Source organism: Rhinatrema bivittatum, chromosome 2 (assembly GCF_901001135.1).
Source record: "Rhinatrema bivittatum chromosome 2, aRhiBiv1.1, whole genome shotgun sequence".
NCBI classification, from domain to species: domain Eukaryota; kingdom Metazoa; phylum Chordata; class Amphibia; order Gymnophiona; family Rhinatrematidae; genus Rhinatrema; species Rhinatrema bivittatum.
In genome coordinates this window covers 425,893,255-425,916,049 of record NC_042616.1, presented here as the reverse complement: position 1 = coordinate 425,916,049, position 22,795 = coordinate 425,893,255, and the positions used below count along the sequence as shown (strand labels likewise).

General features: G+C 45.9%; 1 protein-coding gene across 4 annotated transcripts in view; it reads right to left on the bottom strand.

Annotated features, from left to right (window-relative positions):
- XRCC6 (X-ray repair cross complementing 6) overlaps positions 1-22,795 on the bottom strand; it is a 145,265-nt gene that overhangs the window by 120,960 nt on the left and 1,510 nt on the right. For 3 of the 4 annotated variants that reach the window (XM_029590263.1, XM_029590265.1, XM_029590264.1), the window contains exon 2: positions 9,011-9,109. In XM_029590263.1, the coding sequence (XP_029446123.1) occupies positions 9,011-9,086 (76 nt within the window). In that variant the 5' untranslated portion in view covers positions 9,087-9,109. Of the gene's footprint in view, positions 1-9,010; positions 9,110-9,276; positions 9,388-22,795 lie in introns of all 4 variants that reach the window. The other variant, XM_029590262.1, reaches the window with a different exon arrangement.

Sequence of the window (22,795 nt, the reverse complement as noted above, 5' to 3'; positions counted from 1 at the left end):
AACTTATCCATGGCTCTGCTGACCTTCAAAAGCCTGTCATGGGAGTATCCCACTCCCTAAACACCAACTTGCTGACTGACCTTGTCGGACCCCGGAGGACATCCATGACCGGGTTCACTTCTTCCTGATCCAATTCCTCTCGTGGGATCTTTATACCCAGTTCTTTTAGAACAGTGGGTATCAGGGGACCCAGCTCCTCTTTGTGGAACAGCCATACCACCTTGGGATCATCCCCTTCCACAGCCGGGTTCTTCGCCAGTGCCTGATCCAGATCCTGATCCGCCAAAACCGGATCAGACTCCGGTGGGTCCTGTGCCTGTGGATCCTCCATTCCTGAAGCTTCGGAGGAGCTCTTCACTGCAGTCATCTGTCCCGGGGCCCCTTGGACTCGCTGAACCCTCTTAGCCCCCGCAGCCCGGGAGGGCATGGCCTTCTTTGCCGGCTTTGGATACACCGAAGCCCCCTATCCAGCTCTACGCTGCCCCATGGCTTTCCTGGGTTTGTAAGCTATGTGCAATAAGAGGACAAAATTGGAGGAAAAGATAGAAGTGGCATCAGAGTCCTCCGGGGGATCCTCCTCATCTCCTGAGTGAGGTACCTCAATGTCTTGACCTCCCCTAGAGGTCCTAACCACTGGGGATAAAAGGAGGGAAATCCCCCTACCCCTCTGCGGCCCGCAAGGCAGCCGCAAACATGGACAAGACAGCCACTGGTCCTGCACTCAGCAGGAAGGGGTTGTCTCTAGGCTGCAGTGCTGGAGACCGCCTCCACAAGTGTCTCCACAAGTGCAACAAGTGTAGAGTGACGTCAGCTTTGAAATCTGAATCCGTCTCCCATCTGCTATCAGGAGAGCATAATACCCATTGGTCCTGAGTCCATCTGGCTACACGCTAGTAAATATTGCTTTAAATTGCTCAAATTAAGATCTTGGCCTCTCCCAATTTCAAAGTATTAGGTTATCTAAAATGAAGGACAGAAGTAAGTGAATTAGATTTATACTTCCAGCAGTGATATACTTTGTTGAGAAGTATAATGTGATGATAATTTGTCTTTATCTTTCTCTATAGCAATGTTGCTTACTACAGTTTGTTGTAATAAATACCCCGAGTTTTTTTGGCATGTGTATATGTCATGAAAATTAAAAATCAATAAAGTATAAATTAAAAAAAAACAAAAACCACACATTGGTCCAAGTACAGATCCCTGAGGCACTCCACTGTTTGCTTTTTTCCACTTTGAAAATTGACCATTTAATCCTACTCTCTATTTCCTGTCTTTTAACCAACTTGCAATCCACAAAAAAACACATCGCATCCTATCCCGTGACTTTTTAGTTCTCTTAGAAGTCTCTCATGCGGGACTTTGTTGAACACCTTCTGAAAATCCAAATACACACATCTACCGGATCACCTTTGTCCCAAACCATATCTAAATGTTTTGTGATTTTATTCTTTATAACAGTTTCCACGATTTTTCCCGGCACTGAAGTTAGGCTCACCAGTCTATAGTTACCCGGATCACCCCTGGATCCCTTTTTAAATATAGGGGTTACATTGGCCATCTTCAAATCTTCAGGAACATTGATTAATTTAAATGATAGGTTATAAATTTTTAACAATAGTTCTGAAATTTCATTTTTTTAGTTCTTTCAGAACCCTGGGATGTATACCATCTGGTCCAGGTGATTTACTACTCTTCAGTTTGTCAATCAGGCCTACCACATCTTCCAGGTTCACCGTGATATGGTTCAGTTGATCTGAAACATCATTCATGAAAACCTTCTCCAGAACGTGTCTCTCTCCATCATCCTCTTCAGTAAACACTGAAGCAAAGAAATTGTTTAATCTCTCTGCAATGGCCTTATCTTCTCTAAGTGCCCCTTTAACCCCTTGATCATCCAACCGAATCCCTTGCAGGCTTTCTGCTTCGGATATATTTTTAAAAGTTTTTATTGTGAGTTTTTGCCTCTATGACCAACTTCTTTTCAAATTTTCTCTTAGCCTGTCTTATTAATATCTTACATTTAACTTGCCAATGCTTATGCTTTATACTATTTTCTTCTGATGGATCCTTCTTTCAATTTTTGAATGAAGATCTGTTAGCTAAAATAGCCTCTTTCAACTCGTCTTTTAACCAAGTCAGTAATCGTTTTGCATGGAATACATCTGGTCTGTGCTTCTAGGATAGTATTTTTAAACTAATGTTCATGCTTGTTGCACACTTTTTACCTTTGTAGCAGCACCTTTCAGTGTTTTTCTATTTTTCTCATTTTATCAAAGTTTTCCTTTTGAGAGTTTAGCACTAGAGCCGTGGATTTAGCAAATGTTGCTTACCTGTAACAGGTGTTCTCACAGGACAGCAGGATGTTAGTCCTCACATATGGGTGACATCACAGGATGGAGCCCAATCACGGAACACTTTTGTCAAAGTTTCCAGAACTTTGACTGGCCCCTACTGGGCATGCCCAGCATGGCACTAAACCTGCAGCCAGCAGGGGTCCCCCTTCAGTCTTGTTTAAAGCTACAGGAAGTGCCGAAAAATAAATTAAGAAAACATAACGAACCCAACACCGTGGGGCGGCGGGTGGGTTTCCTGAGGACTAACATCCTGCTGTTCTGTGAGAACACCTGTTACAGGTAAGCAACATTTGCTTTCTCACAGGACAAGCAGGATGGTAGTCCTCACATATGGTCGAGTATCGAGCTGAGGATGTCCGAGAAATGCACCAAATATACCCTAGAGATGCCATAGGCACAAGGACTGGGGTGGAATTTGGCCGAGGGAATCCTGAACCCTAAAGGGCAGGCGGAAGGGTGTTGGTACATCAAGTTGTAAAAAGGTTGCGCAAGACCGACTGGCCGAAGATGGAATCTTGTCTTCCGGCCTTGTCTAAGCAATAATGGGCTGTAAAGGTATGGAGAGAACTCCAGGTAGCAGCCCTGCAAATGTCAGGAAGCGGCACAGAGCATAGGTGCGCTACTGAAATCACCATGGCCCTCACAGAGTATGCTTTAACACGGTCTTGCTGATAGCAAAAGGATATGCAGTCCGCTAGCCAGGAGGAGAGAGTCTGTTTACCCACAGGCTGCCCCAATTTGATGGAATGGAAAGAGACAAACAATTGAGTGCTTTTCCTGTGGGCAGCTGTATGGTCTAGATAGAATGCTAGAGCCCGTTTGCAGTCAAGGGTATGCAGAGCCTGTTCTCCTGGATTGGAGTGGGGCCTGGAATAGAAGGTAGATAGTATAATGGATTGATTAACGTGAAACTCTGACACTACCTTAGGTAAGAACTTAGGGTGAGTGCGGAGTACTGCCCGGTCCTGCAGAAGTTTAGTGTAAAGTGGATAGGTAACTAGAGCCTGTAACTCACTAACTCTGCAAGCAGATGTTATTGCCAATAGGAATATCACTTTCCATGTGAGAAAGCGAAGATCACAGGATTGGAGAGACTCAAATGGTGGTTTCATGAGCCAACCTAAAACCAGATTAAGGTCCCAAGAAGGGGCCGGAGGACGCAGTGGAGGCTTGAGGTGAAGCAAGCCTTTCAGAAAACGTGTTACGAGGGGTTGTACCGAAATAGGAACGTCCCCGACACCTTTATGGAAGGCGGCTACCGCACTGACCTGCATTCTAATGGAGGAAGTTTTTAGACCTGACTCTGACAAGTGCCATAGATAGTCTAGAAACTTTGAGGTGGAACAGGTAAAGGGATCAAGGGATTGAGAAGAACACATGACTTAAACCTGTTCCATTTGTAAAGGTAAGACTTTCTCATGGAAGGCTTCCGTGAAGCAATCAGGACACAGGAAACTGGCTCCGAAAGGTTAAGTGGCTGAAGAATTAATCTTTCAACATCCAGGCCGTCAGGGACAAAGCTTGAAGATTAGGGTGGCATAGGCACCCGTCGTTCTGAGTGATCAGAAGCGGGTCCTTTCCCAAGGGAATGTGCCTGCGAATGGAGAGATCCTGAAGTATTGGATACCACACTTGGCGAGGCCAGCGAGGTGCTATCAGGATCATGCATCCCTTGTCCTGACGTAACTTCACGAGCGTCTTCGAGAGAAGTCAAAGTGGAGGGAATGCATATAAGAGACCGGTTGCCCATGAGAGGGAAAACGCATCTCCTGGCTGAGAGTGTTGGCTGCGAGTGAGAGAGCAAAAGTTCTCTACTTTGCGGTTTTGAGGTGAAGCAAAGAGGTCTATGCGAGGATGATCCCAATGTTGGAATATTGAGTCCGCTACTGTGGGGTTGAGGGACCACTCGTGCGGATGGAAAGCGCAACTTAGGTTGTCCGTCAACACATTGTCCAATCCCGGCAAATAGGTGGCCCTGAGGTACATCGAGTGGGAGAGGGCTTCCGCCCATATCTGCGCAGCTTCCTGACACAGTAGGTAGGAGCCCATCCCTCCCTGTTTGTTGATGTACCACATCGCCACCTGGTTGTCCGTCCGAATCAGGATGACCTGATTGGAAAGGCGATCCTGAAACACCCTGAAAGCATATCCGATTGCTCGCAGCTCCAGGAAATTGATTTGGTGTTTGGCTTCCTCTGAAGACCAAGTTCCTTGTGTTTGTAAATCGGCAACATGGGCTCCCCAGCTGAGGTTGGAAGCATCGGTGGTGAGAATTATTTGAGGGTCTGGAACCTGGAAGGGCAGGCCTTGGAGGAGATTTTTCCACCAGGCTAGAGACTGACGGAGTGAGTCGGTGATGTGGACAGTGGACGATAGAGGTTGAACAGACTGAGTCCATTATAACCTTAGAGTCCACTGCATGACTCTCATGGCCAAGTGGGCCATTGGGATAACCTGTACTGAGGACACCATGTGTCCCAGTAGGATGAGGAAGTAGCGTGGAGTCATGCGGCTCTGAGACTGTAGCTGGTATGCGAGAGAGATGAGAGTGAGAACTCGCTGTCGAGGCAGAAATGCCTTTGCCTGCAAGGTGTCCAAGTCTGCCCCTATGAATGATAAAGTTTGAGATGGGACTAAGCAGGATTTTGCGTAGTTGACGAGAAATCCTAGCAAAATAAGAGTGTGTGAAGTAAAACATAGGGATGACAGAGCAGCTTGCTGAGTGGGAGCCCTGATCAACCAATCGTCTAGATAGGGGTAAACGTGAACACCTTGAGTCCTGAGGAAGGCTGCTACTACTACGAGGCACTTGGTGAAGACTCGTGGTGCAGATGCCAGGCCGAATGGGAGCACTCTGTATTGATAGTGCTTGGGGCCTACCAGAAATCTCAGGAACCTGCGATGAGATGGATTTATCGCAATGTGTGTGTACGCATCTTGGAGACAGAAAGAGCAGAGCCAGTCTCCTCTTTGCAGAAGAGGAAGGAGGGAACCCAAGGTTACCATCTTGAACTTTTCTCGATGGAGGTACTTGTTGAGGGCATGTAGGTCCAGAATTGGACGAACGCCGCCTGATTTTTGGGGGATTAGAAAGTACTGGGAATAGAATCCTAGGCCTTGTGAGTATGGCACTGGTTCTATTGCTCTGGACTGGAGGAGGAGGGAGACCTCCTGCTCCAGGAGTAGTGAGTGGTCAGATATTCTCCACGTCGGTAGAGGTGGGGAGTCCGGTGGAATGGAGAGAAAGTTCAGGCGATAACCTTGAGAGATTATGGCAAGGACCCACTGGTCTGAGGTGATTTGTTGTTGTTGAAATGGCACAATCGACCTCCCACTGGTATCTGAGGCAGTGGAAACTGGCTGCTGCTCTCTATGCAGGAGTCAAAAGCCGGAAGTAGGGCCCGGCTGAGGAGCTGCTTGGGGCTTTTGTTTATGAGGTGGACGAGACTGGGCCTTTTGGAAAGGTCTCATGGAACAAGTTCTAGACGGTGGTGGATAGGATTTCTTTGGACGGGAGAATGACTTTTTAGTATCCTTCCTGAATGGCTGTTTGGAGGAATACTCAGAGGGCATCAGAGAGAACTGGCAAAGGGTCTCATGATGGTCCTTGAGTTCCGCCACCATCCGCTGAATCTGTTCACCAAACAGATTGTCTCCTATGCAGGGCAGATCAGATAATCTGTCTTGTACTTCAGGACCCATCTTCTTGCCGAAATAGCAGTTGCAGATACGATATCTTCGACACTGCTTCCAGGGTAAGAAGATCTTATTTCATGCTTCCCTGCCTCGAAACCCTTGTGTTCCAGGGTTTGAAGCTGTTCCTGGAATTGCTGAGGCAGGGACTCTGCAAAGTCCTGTATCTGCTTGAATAAGACCCTGTTGTACTGGGTCATATACAGCTTGCGGGAGGGAGGTTCTGGAAGCCAAATTTAGGCTCTTAGGTAGAAAGCTGAAATCCAGAAGCTCCAGGGTAGCATTCTCTGAAATTCTCCCTGTTCCATGTGCAGAGCTGCGGAGTCTCAATGCGTGGATGAGATGGTGCAGGGAAGAGGGATTCAATTTTGTGAGGAACTGGGGAACCTTTTGTGGAAGGGGATTCTTTTCCGAAGGGATGGACTCCACCTTAACCAAGGTGGAACCAAGCTGCTGGTGCTAACTTATAAAAAGGAGATGGAGCAGCTTTTAAACTAGAACAAAGGGGAAAGCCGACAGACGCTCAGCAGCGCACGGTTCAGAGGGCGGTATCTTCAAAGGATACTAATGAAGCAAATTAAGCATGTGCCGAGAGATAGGTGATCCGAGAGATAAGCATCGATCCCTGGAAGACACGCCGGCCAATGGCATCCAGGAATTTCTGTTCTTTACCCGGGGGAAAGGAAGAGTGGGGTTTTGATCTTTTTGCCCTTTTTTGGGCAGATTCTACAACCACAGATTGGTGATCCAGCTGAGGTTTCTGGAATCCTGGGGCTGACTGGACCAAATTAAGTGGGATCAGCTTTTCTGTTGGCTGGAGCAACAGAACCAGGGTGTTCCCAGTTCTTTTTGAGGAGATCCAAAAGAACCTGGTGAATAGGGATGAAGGTTATTTCCTTGGGAGCATCCAGGAATTGTAACAGCTCCTGGAGAAGGAGAAAAACAGTTGATCGATAAGGACGCACCAAGCAAACAGTTGTTTTGTTTTTTACCTACAAATGCATATTAATGTTAGATTTGAACCGCTTAACAATTTCCTTACCAACATATAGGCTTAACAAACACATAGTTGATTATATTAAAATATGTTACCGTGCTATGATGGCACATGCTTAATTTGTAACCTATACCACTTAGATTTTTCTTTAGAGTGCCTTTCTGTAAACCATTGTGATGGTTATCTAACTTAACGATGGTATAGAAGAGTTTTTAAATAAAATAAATAAATCATTTGATGTCTGTCATCTTGTTCAGTCTGCAATTGGAAGGGAACCAGTTCAGACATTTCCTTCACAAAATTTATGAAGGATAGGTCCTCTGGAGGAGAATGCTTCCTGCTTTCAGTAGGAGAAGGTGGCGATGGCAAGACATCGGTGTCTTGAGAAGAATCGTCGGTCCAGGTGTCATAAGGATCAGGACCTGCCCCTCTAGGAGCCTGAGAAGGATGGGACGATGGTATTCCTGAAGGTCCCGGTCTAGGCTCCGAAGGCATCAAGGGAAGGACTAGAGGAACCGGTTCAGGCATCAAGGGCATCGATGGATGGATCGGTGGCGCCGATGGGCGCATCGGCATCGATGGTTGAGGCATCGGCAGGACACCCGATGGTGAAATGCGGAATGGTGTTTCTCCTCCTGATGGCAAGATTATTCGGGGCTGAGAACTGCGCCTGAGGAAATGTCAGAAGGATCCATGCCAAGGCCCAGGAGCAGGAGTCCTGAGCCCACTGAACTACCTTCCCCTGCTGAAGACCAGTTAGGGGAGCCCCACAATCAGGCGACCCTTCTGGCAGCTCTTTCTCCATGCCCACACAAGGCCAGGAAGAACTGGGCTTAGGAAAATCAGAGGGGAGTAAATCCCTCAGAATCTCCAAACAGCGCTAGGCTGAGATGCCTGAATACGGTACACCATATAATGGGTAAGGTGCTTATTTTATTTTATTTTTCTACAGGCGCCATTCATGACACTGTGCTGAAGTAAGAGCCCACCTGAGCTCTGACAGGACACTCAAGGAATGCGCATAAAAACAAACTCATTCGTGCATATAAGCATAAAAAAGGTGCATACGTACGTGTACAATTTGGGCACCCTGTGGGTGCTCCTATGCCATTAACTAGGCGCCAAATTTAAAGCCCAGCTAGGCGCACAAGTCAACGCACAAGGCCACACAGACGTGCGCACAACTCATGATCTAACAGAACTGAAGGAGACAGTATATGGCATGCAAAAAGCACACTAAGGCACTGCCATGACTTACCAAGTGGTGAACCAGCCTTGGAACGGGGCCTAGCCGTAAAGGCTGCTCAACCCGCCAGGCTGCTCCTGCCGAACACCATCGGAGGCAGGAACGGTCGTCAGATTGCTCGCCAAGCACAGAGACCAGAAGGGAGAAAACAGGAAGGCAAGAACCCTAATCAACTCCCCTTCCCTTCTTAAACCAAGTAAAAGACATTTTACCTGAGCTCAGCCCGACCCAGCTGAGTACAAGCACAGTCTCTGGCTGTGGGGGGAAAGAGTAAATAATGTCATCGCCATGCTCGGCTTCCTGCATCCGCTTGCCTTTCAGCTAAGTCCATGCCAGCTCAAAGGCCAGCTACCGGACCAAGGCACTCATCCAAGAGACAACAGAAAACACCTCAGGAATTCTCAACTGGGGGAGGGAGCATTTATCACTGCAGGAGAGCAGGGCAAATTAAATTTCCTTGTTTCTTTTTCCTCTAAAACTTGAAGCAATCTCCGGAATGGAGATGCATGTCCACCATCTTCTGGAGACAGAGATGGTGCAGGAGTATATATACTGTGATGTCAGTTTGCTCTGTCTCCATCTGCTGGTAGAGGTGCATAACCCACTGGTCCTGAACCCATCTGTCTAGGTGCTGGGAAACATGTATTTTTAAGTCAAACAAACTGAATATATAAGGCATCTTTCCTTCCGCACCCCACTACATCCTAGCCATCATACCTTCAGTTTCAGTCCCCTCTTCAACCTCCTCCTCTTCTTCATCCTCATCTGGGTTAAAAGACTTCCACTCTGCCATGGTTGTTTCCGTTTGCTAAAATACTAAAAAAAAAAAAAAAACCTGCATTAAACAAAATACTTACAAAAAAAATTCTCTCTAGATCAGTGGTTCTCAACCAGTATGTCGCGACACAAAAATCTGTCGACAAGCACCAGCTGGTGTGTTGCGGCTCCCGGTGTCCCAAAGCCTCAGTTATACTTCCCGTTACCTTTTTCCTGCTCCCGCGGGCCAATGGGAAACCTCCTCCCTTCTTCCTGCCAGTGGGAGAAGCAAACCACTGACTGGCCGGTGGGGCTGGGAGGAGTGGCAGTGTCCAGACCTGTGGAGGTGAAGAAGCCAGACTCTGTGACAGCCACGGGCTGGAAGTGCTAAAATTAAACACAGCGGCGAGCCACAAAGAAGAGGCCAGCCGCGCCAAGATTGCCTGCTTCCAAAGCGGCAGGGAGTCGCAAGCACGAAGAGGCCAGTTGCTCCCCCCACCCCCCGATGCAACAGTGAGTAAATAGCACTCAGCCCTGCTGTTTACAGATGGGGCAATTGGTGCTCCCAGCAGCCGTAAAAGCTGGCAGATGGGGGGCTGCGGGAGCTTAAGGATATCCCGACAGCCAGCGAGAGAGCGCGCGAGAGAGAGAAAGAGCACACGCGAGCAAGAGAGAGAGAGCGCACGCGAGCGAGAGAGAGCGCAAGAGGGGCAATTGGTGCTCCCAGTAGCCGTAAAAGCTGGCAGATGGGGGACTTGCGGGAGCTTAAGGATATCCCGACAGCCAGCGAGAGAGAGAGAGATGCGCGCTCTCTCTCTCTCTCGCTGGCTGTTGGGATATCCTTAAGCTCCCGCAGTCCCCCATCTGCCAGCTTTTTCGGCTGCTGGGCGCACCAATTGCCCCTCTCTCTCTCGCTGTCGGGATATCCTTAAGCTCCTGCAGCACCCCATCTGCCAGCGTTTAGGGCTGCTGGGAGCACCAATTTCACCTCTCTCTCTCTCTCTCGAGCTGAGAGAGAGAGGCAATTGGTGCTCCCAGCAGCCCTAAACGCTGGCAGATGGGGGGCTGCAGGAGCTTAAGGATATCCCGACAGCCAGCGAGAGAGCGCGCGAGCGAGAGAGAGGGGCAACTGGTGCTCCCAGCAGCCGAAAAAGCTGGCAGATGGGGGGCTGTGGGAGTCTAGGGATATCCCGACAGCCAGAAGAAAGGCTTGAGTGCTGTGGCATATTTTTCTAAAATAAATGTTTGCTGCTTCAGTGTGGCTGAGAAGGCAGCAGCCCAGGGAAATCTGCCACTGCGAAATTAAAGGGGAACACAGCATTGGGGCTCTAAGCAAAGTGTGAGCGAGACAGAGAGAGCGCGCGCGCGCGCGCGACAGAGAGAGAGCGCGCGCGCGACAGGGGTGTGTCTGTGTGTGAGTGACTTGTGGGCAGGGGCGGATTGTGGGAAAATATTGGCCCATGGGTAACCAATTACACACACAATATAATTTACATATATATGCACACACACACACACACACACCTTAAAATTGATAAGCATAAAGAAATTTCAGAGTCCCACGTTCCCTACCAGTGAACCGCACAATTCTACAATTAAGCAGGGCCTGAGGCCAGGCAAGGAACAAAATTGTAAGGCGGCACCAGCAAAAAGTGTCCTGTCTGGCCAGCTCCCTCAACCATCCACATTCCTAGAGGAGTGGCAGATAGAAATATTATCACTGACACTAGGAATCTGGCAACCCAGCCACACCTTCAGGAAGCCCACCACCTGTCTCCCCTGTTCCCCCAACTCCCACTTCCCCAGTGCACAGATGCTGGGGAACGTGTGTGTGGTGCCCTAGGTGATCCTTACAGCCTTGTCCTTCTCCCTCAGCCATTCCCACGCACAATTTAAAATTATGCATTAATACGAGGGTAAGTCAGTAAGTAAGTCACAAATCTCTCTACTAAGGTAATAAAACATATCTGTAATGTTGTCATATTCCATAGATGGCAGCACCTTAGAAGTGCTTATGTACATAAATAGTTATTTAAACTATGCATGCGCAGGGGCTGTGTACACAAGGAAAATGGCTGCCGTGTTGTGTTGACAGATTGTACGGTCGAAGAACAACGTGCTGTTGTCCGATTTTTATGGGCTAAGGGCTTAGTGGCAAAAGACATTCATAAAGAAATGTATCCAGTATATGGAGAGAAATGTCTCTCGCGTAAAGCAATTTATAACTGGACCGATAAATTTGCCCAAGGACATGCCAACTTGAACGACGAAACCAGACCTGGTCGACCTGTAGAGATTGCGACAGAGGCAACTGTGAAGCAGGTTGAAGAGATGGTTCACGCTAACCAGAGGGTAACAATTGATGAAGTTGCCAAAGAAATTGGGTGTTCTCACGGATTAGCATATTCCTTAGTGCACGATGCATTGAACTTTCGCAAAGTCTGTGCAAGATGGGTTCCCAAACAGCTGACCGAAGACAATAAGAACAACCGGATGGGTGTCTGTTTGGAAAATCTCTGCCGTTATGCAAACGAAGGTGAATCAATGATGGCACGTATTGTTACTGGTGACGAGTCGTGGGTGCACCACTATCAACCAGAAGCGAAACGCGATTCCATGCAGTGGAAGCATCCACTATCACTGACACCGAGAAAGTTCAAGCTTGTGCCTTCTGCAGGAAAGGTGATGTTGACTGTGTTTTGGGACCGAGATGGGATACTCTTAACCAGTTTTCAGAAGCGTGGTGAATCTGTTAATTCGGCTTCCTACTGTACTACTCTATTAAAGCTTAAAGGAGCTATTTGTAGAAAACACTCAGATCTGGAAAAAAGAGTGCTGATTCTTCACGATAATGCCAGACCACACACTTCGAATGAGACTCGTCAGACAATTGCGAACCTGCACTGGGAAGTTCTTGAACATCCACCAATACAGTCCGGATTTGGCACCCAGCGATTTTCACTTGTTTGGCAAACTGAAAAGCCATCTCGGTGGTAAGCATTTCACCAGCGATGAAGAAGTGGAACAAGAGGTGAAGCGCTGGTTACGATGCCAGCCAAAAGACTTTTTACGCAGAAGGTTTTGTTGGATTTTTCAAACGCTGGGACAAATGTATAAATGTTTGCGGCGATTACGTTGAAAAGTAGTTGGTTTTTCCAGAAAAACTGTTTGTGACTATATTCTGTATATTTCAAGTAAATAATTCATCTTTTGCATTTAAATAAATTTCATGAATATTAATCCCATGTATGTTTGTGACTTACTTACTGCCTTACCCTTGTAACAGAGCTTACATGAAAAAGGACAAAAAAAGTACAGACTTCTGAGGGAAAAAAATCACTTTCAAAATCTTGTATATATTTACATGCACTACTTAGATACCAGACAAAAAATGCTTCAGAAAAGACACTTGGAATTCATATGGTATTAGGCCTTCTGTAATACATTTTGGGTGTGGGCTTGACCCTTAGACAGCCATAAGTAAATTGAATTACAATATAGTAAACCTCCTATACCAAAACAGCGCTAATTGTCAGCCTTCAAACAGTAACAGTGTTGCCTTCCTATGAAAAAGGCAATACTGCAAATATTATACTAGGCCCTAAAACACCAATACACCTGCTATTAGGAAACGGAACAAGTCAAACTGCTATAGATCCCTACACACTAGCAGAATGCAGACAGATCTTCACCAAATACAGAATAAAAAGAGACCATGAAGCATAAATAGAAACCTAAAGCAAAAACTGAAAAAGAACTGCAACAAGAAAGACAAAAGCAAGTTTGCTTACCGAAACCGATGTTTCCATACATAGCAGGATGAATTAGCCATGCTGTCTGGGAAGCGTCGCGACCCCAAGTAGGTGGAGTTTCTTCAGTCACAAAGCTTTGACTCTGTGCAGATGCACGATAGTGTTCCCGCAGATTCCCTCTCCTCTTCGGTTTCTTTGTAGCCAAGCGAGAGGTGAATGAAAAAAAGTATGTGTCCTCTGTGTGACTGTCTAGGGAGGAGGGAGGGAACGCATGGCTAATTCATCCTGCTGTCTACGGAAACACCGTTTACAGTAAGCAAACTTGCTTTTTCCCCATAGCAGGGCTGAATTAGCCATGCTGTCTGGGAGCCCCAAGCTCCCAGGATGTGTCTCTGGTATATGTGTTTTAAGGACTGGACAACAAACACTTGTAGTAATAGAAGTCGCATACGTTTTGAAGTGTCGATAAGACTGCCGTGCCCAGTGCTGCATCAGAGGTCGTCTGTTGTTGTAGACCATAGTGGGATGTAAAGGTGTGGATGGACGACCAAGTTGCCGCTTTGCAGATATCTACTAACGGGACTTTGTGCAAGTGGGCTACTGATGCTGCTCTGGTGCGCCTTAGGCTTGTTTTGTAGTTTGATGGAACGTTTGTTGTAACAGAATAGAATGCATTGAGATAACCAACTGGCGATAGTTCGTTTTGAGATAGGTTGACCAGGATCATTTGGATTAAAGGAAAGGAACAGTTGAGAAGGTCTCATAGTGAATTGAGTCCTTTGTTTATAGTAAGCTAGAGCCCTTTTACAGTGTAAGGAATGCTGAATTTTTTCACGTTCATTGTTATGAGGCTTTGGCATAAATATAGGTAGAGTAATGGTTTGATTGAGATGAAATACAGAGACCACCTTAGGAAGGAAGGTGGGATGAGGGCGAAGTGTCACCTTGTCATGGTAGAATTCCAAATAAGGAGAGTAGAGAACTAAGGCCTGGAGTTCACTGAATCGTCTTGCCGATGTGATGGCCACCAAAAAGACTGTTTTCCATGTCAGGTATTTAATGTGGCTTGTGTCTAGCGGTTTAAAGGGTGGGAGCATTAGTTGTTCCAAAACCACGTTCAGGTCCCATGGCACCGGTGGTCGAAGTCGTAGCATGCCCTTCATAAATCTGGAGATAAACGGATGATTAGAAATTAGTAGATCATTATGGAGGGTCATGAAACGCTGCTATAGTGCTGATATGTACTCGGACTGATGTGGTGGCTAAACCTGCTTCATAAAGCGTGTGCAGATACTGCAGCAGTTGAGTGGCAGTGGCTGAAAAGGGGTCTATGTTCCTTGGATTACACCAATTTTGGTAGCGATGCCATTTTCCAGTATAGTTGCGTCTGGTTGAAGGTTTTCTGGATACAATAAGGATATCTTCTACCTGCGTAGGTAGGCCTAGGTGGTTTAATAATTTCCTTTCAATGTCCACGCCATGAGATGAAGCAATTGATGCATTGGATGGAGGAGAGAGCCTTCTTCTTGTGTTAAAAGATGTGGAAGATTCTGCAGTGGTATGGGTGGGCGTATGGAAAGTCGCGTGAGATACGCATACCATGGCTGTCTTGGCCATGCTGGGGCGATGAGTATCATGTCCGTCACATCCTGAATGCATTTCTGAAGTGTCCGAGAAATTAGTGGAATGGGAGGGTAAGCATACATTAAGCCTGGTGTCCATGGAATGAGAAAGGCATCCGGGGCGAACCGTAGTTTGCTTGGATAAATGGAGCAAAAGGTCTGAGTTTGTCTGTTGGCTTCCGTGGCAAAGAGGTCCATATTGGGGATTCCCCACTGTTGGAAAACGCTTAATGCCACCTCTGGATTTAAAGGTCCATTCGTGTGGGTGAAAAACCCGGCTTAAGTGGTCTGCCATTACATTGTCGAGACCTGGAAGGTAAGTGGCTTGGAGGGATTCGTGGGCTTTGATTGCCCAGTGAAGTATTTGAGTTGCTTCCCGACACAGTATCCTTGTTTATATAAAACATGGCGACTTGGTTGTCTGTGTATACCATGAGATATGTTCCTTGGAGTTGAGCTGAGAAGGTTTGAAGAGCTTTCCAAATGGCACGTAACTCTAGGAGATTGATTTGGTATGTGGTCTCCTGAGGGGTCCATAGACCTTGAGTTTTCAGGTCGCCGAGATGGGCTCCCCAACCTTTCCTGGAGGCATCCGTCGTACGTGTCGTCTGATGAGGGGGTAAGCAGAAGGGGACACCTGAGGATAGCTTGCTGGGGGAGAGCCAGCAGCGAATGTCCTCCTTCATTGGATTGGTAATTTGAACTTTGCAGTTGAAGGGCTGCAGGAACTGTGACCATTGAGTGTTTAGGCCCCATTGCAAACGTTGCATATGCAGTCTGGTGTGGGGAACCACATAGATGGCTGCCGCCATATGTCCCAGAAGTTGAAGAACTTGACATGCTGATGCTTGGGTTTTGTTGAGTAGGCCACGAGCCAATGTTGTAAGAGTTTGTATCCTATCTCTGGGAAGGTAGCCTCTTTCCTGTACTGTATTGATGAGAGCTCCTATGAATTGAAGAAATTGTATAGGTTGCAGGTGTAATTTCTCGTAATTGATGAGGAATCCCAGAGTTTGAAGACAGTTGATCATGTGCAACGAATGTGCTCATAGCGTTGACAGATCTAATGCTACTATTGCTACTATGTGCCAGCTTCAAACCTCTCCTAAAAAAGCCAAACTTAGACCCCGCTGACCCGAACAACTTCCGCCCAATCGCCAACCTACCATTCATAGCCAAGATCATGGAAAAACTAGTTAATATTCAAATCTCTGAATACATTGAAGACAACAAACTCCTCTTCCCATCCCAATATGGGTTCTGCAAAGCCTCCAGCACAGAATCCCTCCTTGTTTTGCTGACAGACTACCTAATTCTAGGCCTCGACAAAGGACAATCTTTCCTATTGATTCTGTTAGACCTTTCTGCAGCTTTCGACACCGTCAACCACGCCATCCTCATAAACCAACTCTCATCCATTGGAATAACAGGTTCAGTGCTAGCCTGGTTCAAAACCTTCCTCAATAATAGAGGCTACAAAGTGAAAATCCAGAACAAAGAATCTCCCCGCCATGACGTGCCAGTAGGAGTCCCACAGGGATCCTCCCTTTCACCCACCCTATTCAATATTTACCTACTCCCGCTGTGCCAGCTTCTAACCAACCTAAAACTCAAACACTTTGTCTACGCTGACGACATCCAGATAGTGATCCCACTTAAAGAATCTCTCATCAAAACTCTCGAATACTGGGAATCATGCTGCTCAAAAATCAATGACCTCCTCGCCAGCCTAAACCTCATTTTAAACTCCACCAAAACGGAACTCATGCTAATTTCTCCAGAAAACAACAATAACTCCAGCACCCCTCCAAACATTCCTCTCTCCCCTCAAGTCAGAGACTTAGGAGCTATAATTGATAACAAGATGAATTTGAAAGCATTTGTTAGCCGCACTACAAAGGACTGTTTCCACAAACTCCAAGTATTGAAAAGGATAAAACCGCTTTTCCATTTTCATGACTTTAGAACAATACTACAAGCAATAATCTTCGCAAAGTTAGATTACTGCAACGCTATCCTACTAGGACTCCCATCTTCATACACTAAACCTCTGCAGATGGTACAAAACGCGGCGGCAAGAATACTCACAAATACTAGAAGAAGAGACCACATCTCACCCATCTTAAAAGATCTCCATTGGTTCACTATTCACTTTAGAATCATCTATAAATCCGTTACCATCATATACAAGTCCATCCACCACCGTACGTCACTTGACCTTCAACACCCGCTCAGCCCACACAATTCCCTTAGACCGACCAGAGAAGCCTACAGAGGATCCCTCCAGATACCCAATACTAAATTCACGCGGCATATAACCTCAAGAGAACGGGCTCTCTCGACAGCCGGACCTTCACTCTGGAACTCCATCCCCACGAACCTCCGCCAGGAGCCTTGCCTGCCAACCTTCCGAAAAAGATTGAAAACTTTGCTATTCAAACAAGCCTTCCCTGACCACACCTGAATCACAACTATATATTCAAAGAATGTAGCCACCCCGGTGCTGTAAATAATTATTAATTTATGATGTTAACCTTCTTCTGCTTCTTTCTCTCTTGTCCCAGTTCCATTACCCCTGTTCATTGTAACTGCAACTCCTCTGCACTAGATTCAGTTATTGTATTTTTTGCACACCTTGTTCGAATGTAAACCGGCATGATGTGATTTTATCATGAATGCTGGTATATAAAAAACCTAAATAAATAAATAAAAATAAATATTAACCAGTCATCCAAATAAGGGAATATTTGGATCAATACTTACCTGAGATGAGCCACCACTACCGCTAGGCATTTTGTGAATACCCTTGGAGCTGAGGATAGGCCAAAAGGTAGGACTTTGTATTGGTAATGTGTGTTCTGAACTTGAAAACAGAGGTAACGCCAGGAAGATGGGTGAATGGGAATATGGGAGTATGCATCCTTCAGGTCGATGGAACATAGCCAATCATTGTGTTGTATCAATGGCAAGATGTTCTTATTTATTTATTTTATTTATTTAAAGTTTTTACTATACCGATATTCGTTGGCGACATCACATTCCAATGTTTCCGAAGTTTCGTAAATGGTTGAGTTACACATTTTATATTTGATTTCTATTTTTCTAGAGGTAGCAGTTTTAGAAAAAGGTGTTTTCCAGATTTTAAGTAGGACGTTGTCTAGGACCAAATGTGGTAAAGCAGACAGCTCAGGGGGAGTTTCAAAGATTTTCAGGATCCCCATCATTTCTGCCCTGGGATCAGGAACCTTTCCTGTTTCTACTTGAAAGAGGTTACCTACTTTTTCAATAAATTTTGTGTAGGTCGGGTCCTCCGGGGGAGGGGGGGGGGCGGGAATATGGCTCCGGTACACCTTCCGGCAGGTCAGATGGCATTCCTGTTGAAGAGTTTGAGGAATAGGTAGATAACTGAGAACTAGGGCTTAGTGGCTGGACTGGTGTATGTTCTATGTTTGGGTCCGAAGGTTCAGTAACCGGTGATGGAGGCGGAGAACCCGGAGGGGAACCTGATGGTGGTACTTGTTTTGATTGCTCTAGATCTTTAAAGAAGGAGCTCAAAACTTCAGAAATTTGTGTCATTGCAGCAGCTGCTAAGGTACCTTGAGGAGGGATGTGTAGCCATGTCATAGAGGCTTTTGTTGGAATGGCAGCCAACAAGATATCCTCAGGCAATGTCCTTTTGAGCTGGGTTCTTGGATGAATGACCGGAGATGGTCGAAAACGTTTAGTTAATGGAATCTGCAATGAAGGAGAGAATCTCTTGGACCAAGATATGGAGGAGAGACTAGAAAAGGAGCACTCACTCGATGTTTGACCTGAAGAGTGGGATTCTGGAGCAGATAGATTCTCCACATCAATATCTGGGCTTATATAGGAGGCCCTTGGTGAGTCATGAGAATGTTTCCTCTTTTTTGCTCTTTTTCTTGAGGTATGTGTCGATGAATGTGTTTGATGCGTCGTATGACGATGCTTTTCTTGTACGCTTTGCTTGGGTTGTGCATCATGCTTCTGTTTTGTGCTGTGCGCCAATGATGCGTCAATCCATGCATCATGCATCGATCCATGCACTGTTGATGCGCTGTGCGCCGATCCATGCGCCCACTTTGTCGGCACTGAAGCATGGGGTCAACCTGACCCAGAGGCCTGAGAGCCGGACGACGCATCTCCCGATCCTTTTTTACGTGGTACCACCGCCGGAGCCCCTGCTTGTTTAGAAAGCCCTAAGGGTGTGTGACACCCTGGCCCGGTACTGGACAAGCGTTTCATTTCAGAGGGTCCTAGGGAGGAAGCCCTTTTTACTTGGCGGAGAATGTGCTGACGTTAGTGGAGCATAGGAGCCCGTCCTCAGGCGCTCCATCTTGGCTGCTCGCTGACGCTGAGCCTGCGGAGACATGCGGCCGCAGTCTCTACACAACGCTTGGTTGTGATCTGGGCCTAAGCAAATGTAGCAATAATTATGTCCATCGGTGATGGACATAATTTTGCCACACTGGCAGTATTTAAAGCCCAATGGCTTTGGAGCCATCTGGGATGAAATTTGAGAAAAAACGCGAAGAAAAAATTCCTGTGAGGAAGAAACCTCGCGTCCGATCTGCTTGCGAAAAAAAAGAAACTGAAGATGAGAGGGAATCGCGCGGGAACCCTACCACGCAGCTGCACAGAGTCAAAGCTCTGTGACTAACTGAGGAAACTCCGCCTACTTGGGTCATGACGCTTCCCAGACAGCATGGCTAATTCAGCCCTGCTATCGACAGGAAATGAATGTAGTGCAACAATAAAAAAACTGAAACATTACCATTCCTCACAAAACAAACAATAAAATCAAGACATATAAAACACTAATAAAAAGAATAAATATTTTTAAAACAGGTAACAAATAGAACATCTAATAATTAAACATTTTTTAAAAATTCCCAAACACCAATAAAATATTTCAAAACTGTAGACATCAAATAATACCCAATAATTAAAACTAATAAAAATTAAATACATTCCTCACTCTCCATACCTGGGAACATTTGGTTTCCAGTCCCCCTGAGATTGTCATGGACTTGTGTGGGCACACACACATCATCCCTCAATGCCCCTGTCCCAGCAGTTTCACAATCACCCCTCATTGCCTACCCATCCCCAGCAGTCTTACAGTCATTCCCACTGCTAACATTGTTCCTGCTCCTTCCCTTGCTTCCTTCCCTCTCACTCACTCCCTTTTCTTCTCTCACTACCCTTCCCTTCTACTCCTCTTCCTCCCTTCATATACTCTTTTCCTCTCACTCCTCATCCATTTCCTTTCCTCTCACTCACAACTAGCTCCCTACCCTTTCACTTATTCAGTTCGGCTCCCTTTTCCTCCCCTCCATTCTCAGAAATAGGGAGAGAAGGGAAGGAAGAGGAGCTGAGCGCCGAGGCAGATGGAAAAGAAAGGGATGGGGAGAGGAGGCCAAGGGAGTGAGTCATTCCCACTGTCCTACCTTCCCTTGCACAGCCTGCCTCCCGCACCTCCTGAGGCCTGTCAAGTCACCGTGGTCTTCCGCCCACAGGAGACGGTACCCTTGCGGGCCACTCTTCACCAGTCAGCCATGGTCCTCTTCAGCCCGCAGGGGTAGGACCCTCCCGGACAGGTCTTCACTGAGCCGCAGCCGCGCTTATGTGCTCGCAGGGGGCGGGGGGTAGGATCGTCATCACCATGATGCCGCAGTAACTTCTGCCCATGTGCTCGCAGAAGGGATCCCTGTGGGCACGTCATCATTGCGCTGCTGCGGCGTCGGTAATCTCTGTTTGGGCTTTCTTCCAGCCTCAACAGGCTGGGGTCTGCCAGGGTCTTGCAAGCCTCCCAGCCTCGCCAGCTTCTCTTCAGGCCGCAGCAGCCCCTCTTCTTCCCTTTGGCCAGGAAGTCTTAAAAATAAATAAATAAATCACGAAATGAGAGCAACCGACCCACCGGGGGAAGCCCGATCCCCCGATAGGGCAATCCGCCCCTGCTTGTGGGCCCTAAAGAAGAGGACTGTGAAGACAAAGCTTTAGCAGCAGCCGCTGCTGCTCCTGGTATGTGCATTTTAAGTTTATTTTTCTTGATTGACTGCCATTTTAATTATTGGGTATTATGTGATGTGTCTGCTGTTTTGAAATATTTTATTGATATTTGAACAATTTTTATGAGTTTTAATTGTTTGACCTTATTCTGTTCAGCAGCTGTTTTGAAACATTTATTAATATAGTTTTATAGTTATTTCTGTGTAGGGATCTATAGCAGCTTGGCTTGTTCTATTTTCCTAATAGGAGGTGAATTCATTTTTAGGACCTGATTTAATATTTGTAGTGTTGCCTTTTCATAGGTAGGGTTGTTATGTGTTCCATAATGCAGGTGTAACTTTGTGCGGATTAGTTTCTGTGCTTTATTGCAGATCCTGGTACTGTGTTAGGTGATATATTTCTCTTTCCATTTCTCCAGGTTTGCACGGCATGCAGAGTGGCTTTTTTTTTTGTTTCCCATTCCAGTTTGTCTCCATATTTATAATGTGTGGTCTTTCTGTACTTGGTGAAGGTTGGTTCTGTGTGTGTGACAGAGGTGAGGTCTTTTACTAGCATGTAGGCAATTGTATCAATCTTATTTGTTGTGTTTTCTCAATAGGATATGCATTAGTGGTAAATTATTGCTTTTTCATAAGGAGGGCTATTGTGCCTGGTAGTAAAGGGAGTTTGTTTTGCTTTTACTGAGATGTCATCAGGACCAGAATATCTTTTTTTGCATGGTGAGTTCTATGGGTAATGCCTTAGTTCTGCTCTGCATCCATTGTTGGAGGTCAAGTGGGTTCCCGTGGATGCAGAGTGTATGTTTACATATAGCCCCATGACGGTCACATGTTCAGTGTGTCACGCATATGAGAACCGTCTGTCAGGTGTGTCCCGGCCGAAAAAAGGTTGAGAACCACTGCTCTAGATAATTTAGTTTAACATTATATTTCTTTCTGCAAAATGAATAAGCAAAAGACATGAAAATACAGTATTATAAAAATCCATATCCCATATGCCGCATGAATCTAGGTGCATCCTTCTGGCGATTAAAAAAAAATAATAATTCTGTAATATGGGAAAACTGCTGCAACACAGGACAAATGACAAGAATGATCAATTGCTTCAGCCTTCCCACATCAACACACGTTCCTACTGTGCCATACTGGCAAGTTACAGCTTGAGCAACAAACACCAACTTCAGAAACCTTGCAATTCTGCCATGATGGTACTGCTCCAAGACTTTAAAGTCACAGTGAAACTCAATCTCTCACAAATCACAGTGCTCTCATTATCACCTCCACTACACTTGTGTTCAGTTTTGGAGACTATGTCCCTCAGATGTTGATTATGGCAAGAATCATGAGCATTTGTGGTGCAATTTGTTTACTAAGGTGGGAACAGGGTTGACTTGTTCCTTTGGACACTGTCTTCTGAACACAGTGATCCATTTTAAAGGACCAACAAAAATATATATATACACAATGTAGTACATGAGCTTTTGAGACCTCATAGATTCCTTATTCACATGTCAGACTAGCCAGAAGAGAGCCTTGTGTGGTCCCAAAAGCTTGAGTACTATCAAATGCTTTTGGTTGATAAGTCACAACCTATTAAAAATCCACTTTTCTCTAAGAGCAATACAAGTAATACACTTTTCTCTAAGAGCAATACAAGCCTTTGCGCTACCCCTAGTTATGTTATTCCCCATCACCTTTTCATTGCTCCAAGTTTTATTATATCCCTGTTTTATTGTAACTGCAACTTCCTCTCTCAGCACTTGTTAATGTTCTTATTATATCTCCTTTGCACCCCTAGTTAACTGTAAACCGGCATGCTGCGATTCCCATCGCGAATGCCGGTATAGAAAAACTCTAAATAAATAAATAAATAAATAAACAAGTACTGGAACTGGGCTACAGGTTGATTTGAAATGACTTAGGTTTGTTCCCCAGTCACTGCTGGAAATCTCCATACAGAATCCAGTGAACAGCAGAAATCGTACACCCTGTCCTCTGCTCTTCCTCATAACAATTTCATCTTTTGTTCTCCACTGGGCAAGTGTTGAAGCACCATCACTTGCCCATCACCAAACATTAACTAGCCCCCAGCCAAAGGACCTAGCACCCGGGTTTATCACACTGGATAAAAATGAAGCTTCCTTTACTCCGCTGCTCAGTTACTCTCAGTTCATATCTGCTAAAATTACTTCTTGAAATTTTTTCTTTTTTGCACTCAGGGCCTGATTTTCAAAAGCATTTACACGCTTAAAATTGAGTTTTACACGTGTAAATAAATGCACTTTAGCCAAGTGAACTTTTGAAAATTACTACAATATTGGCCACTGAATTGTCCATAGGATT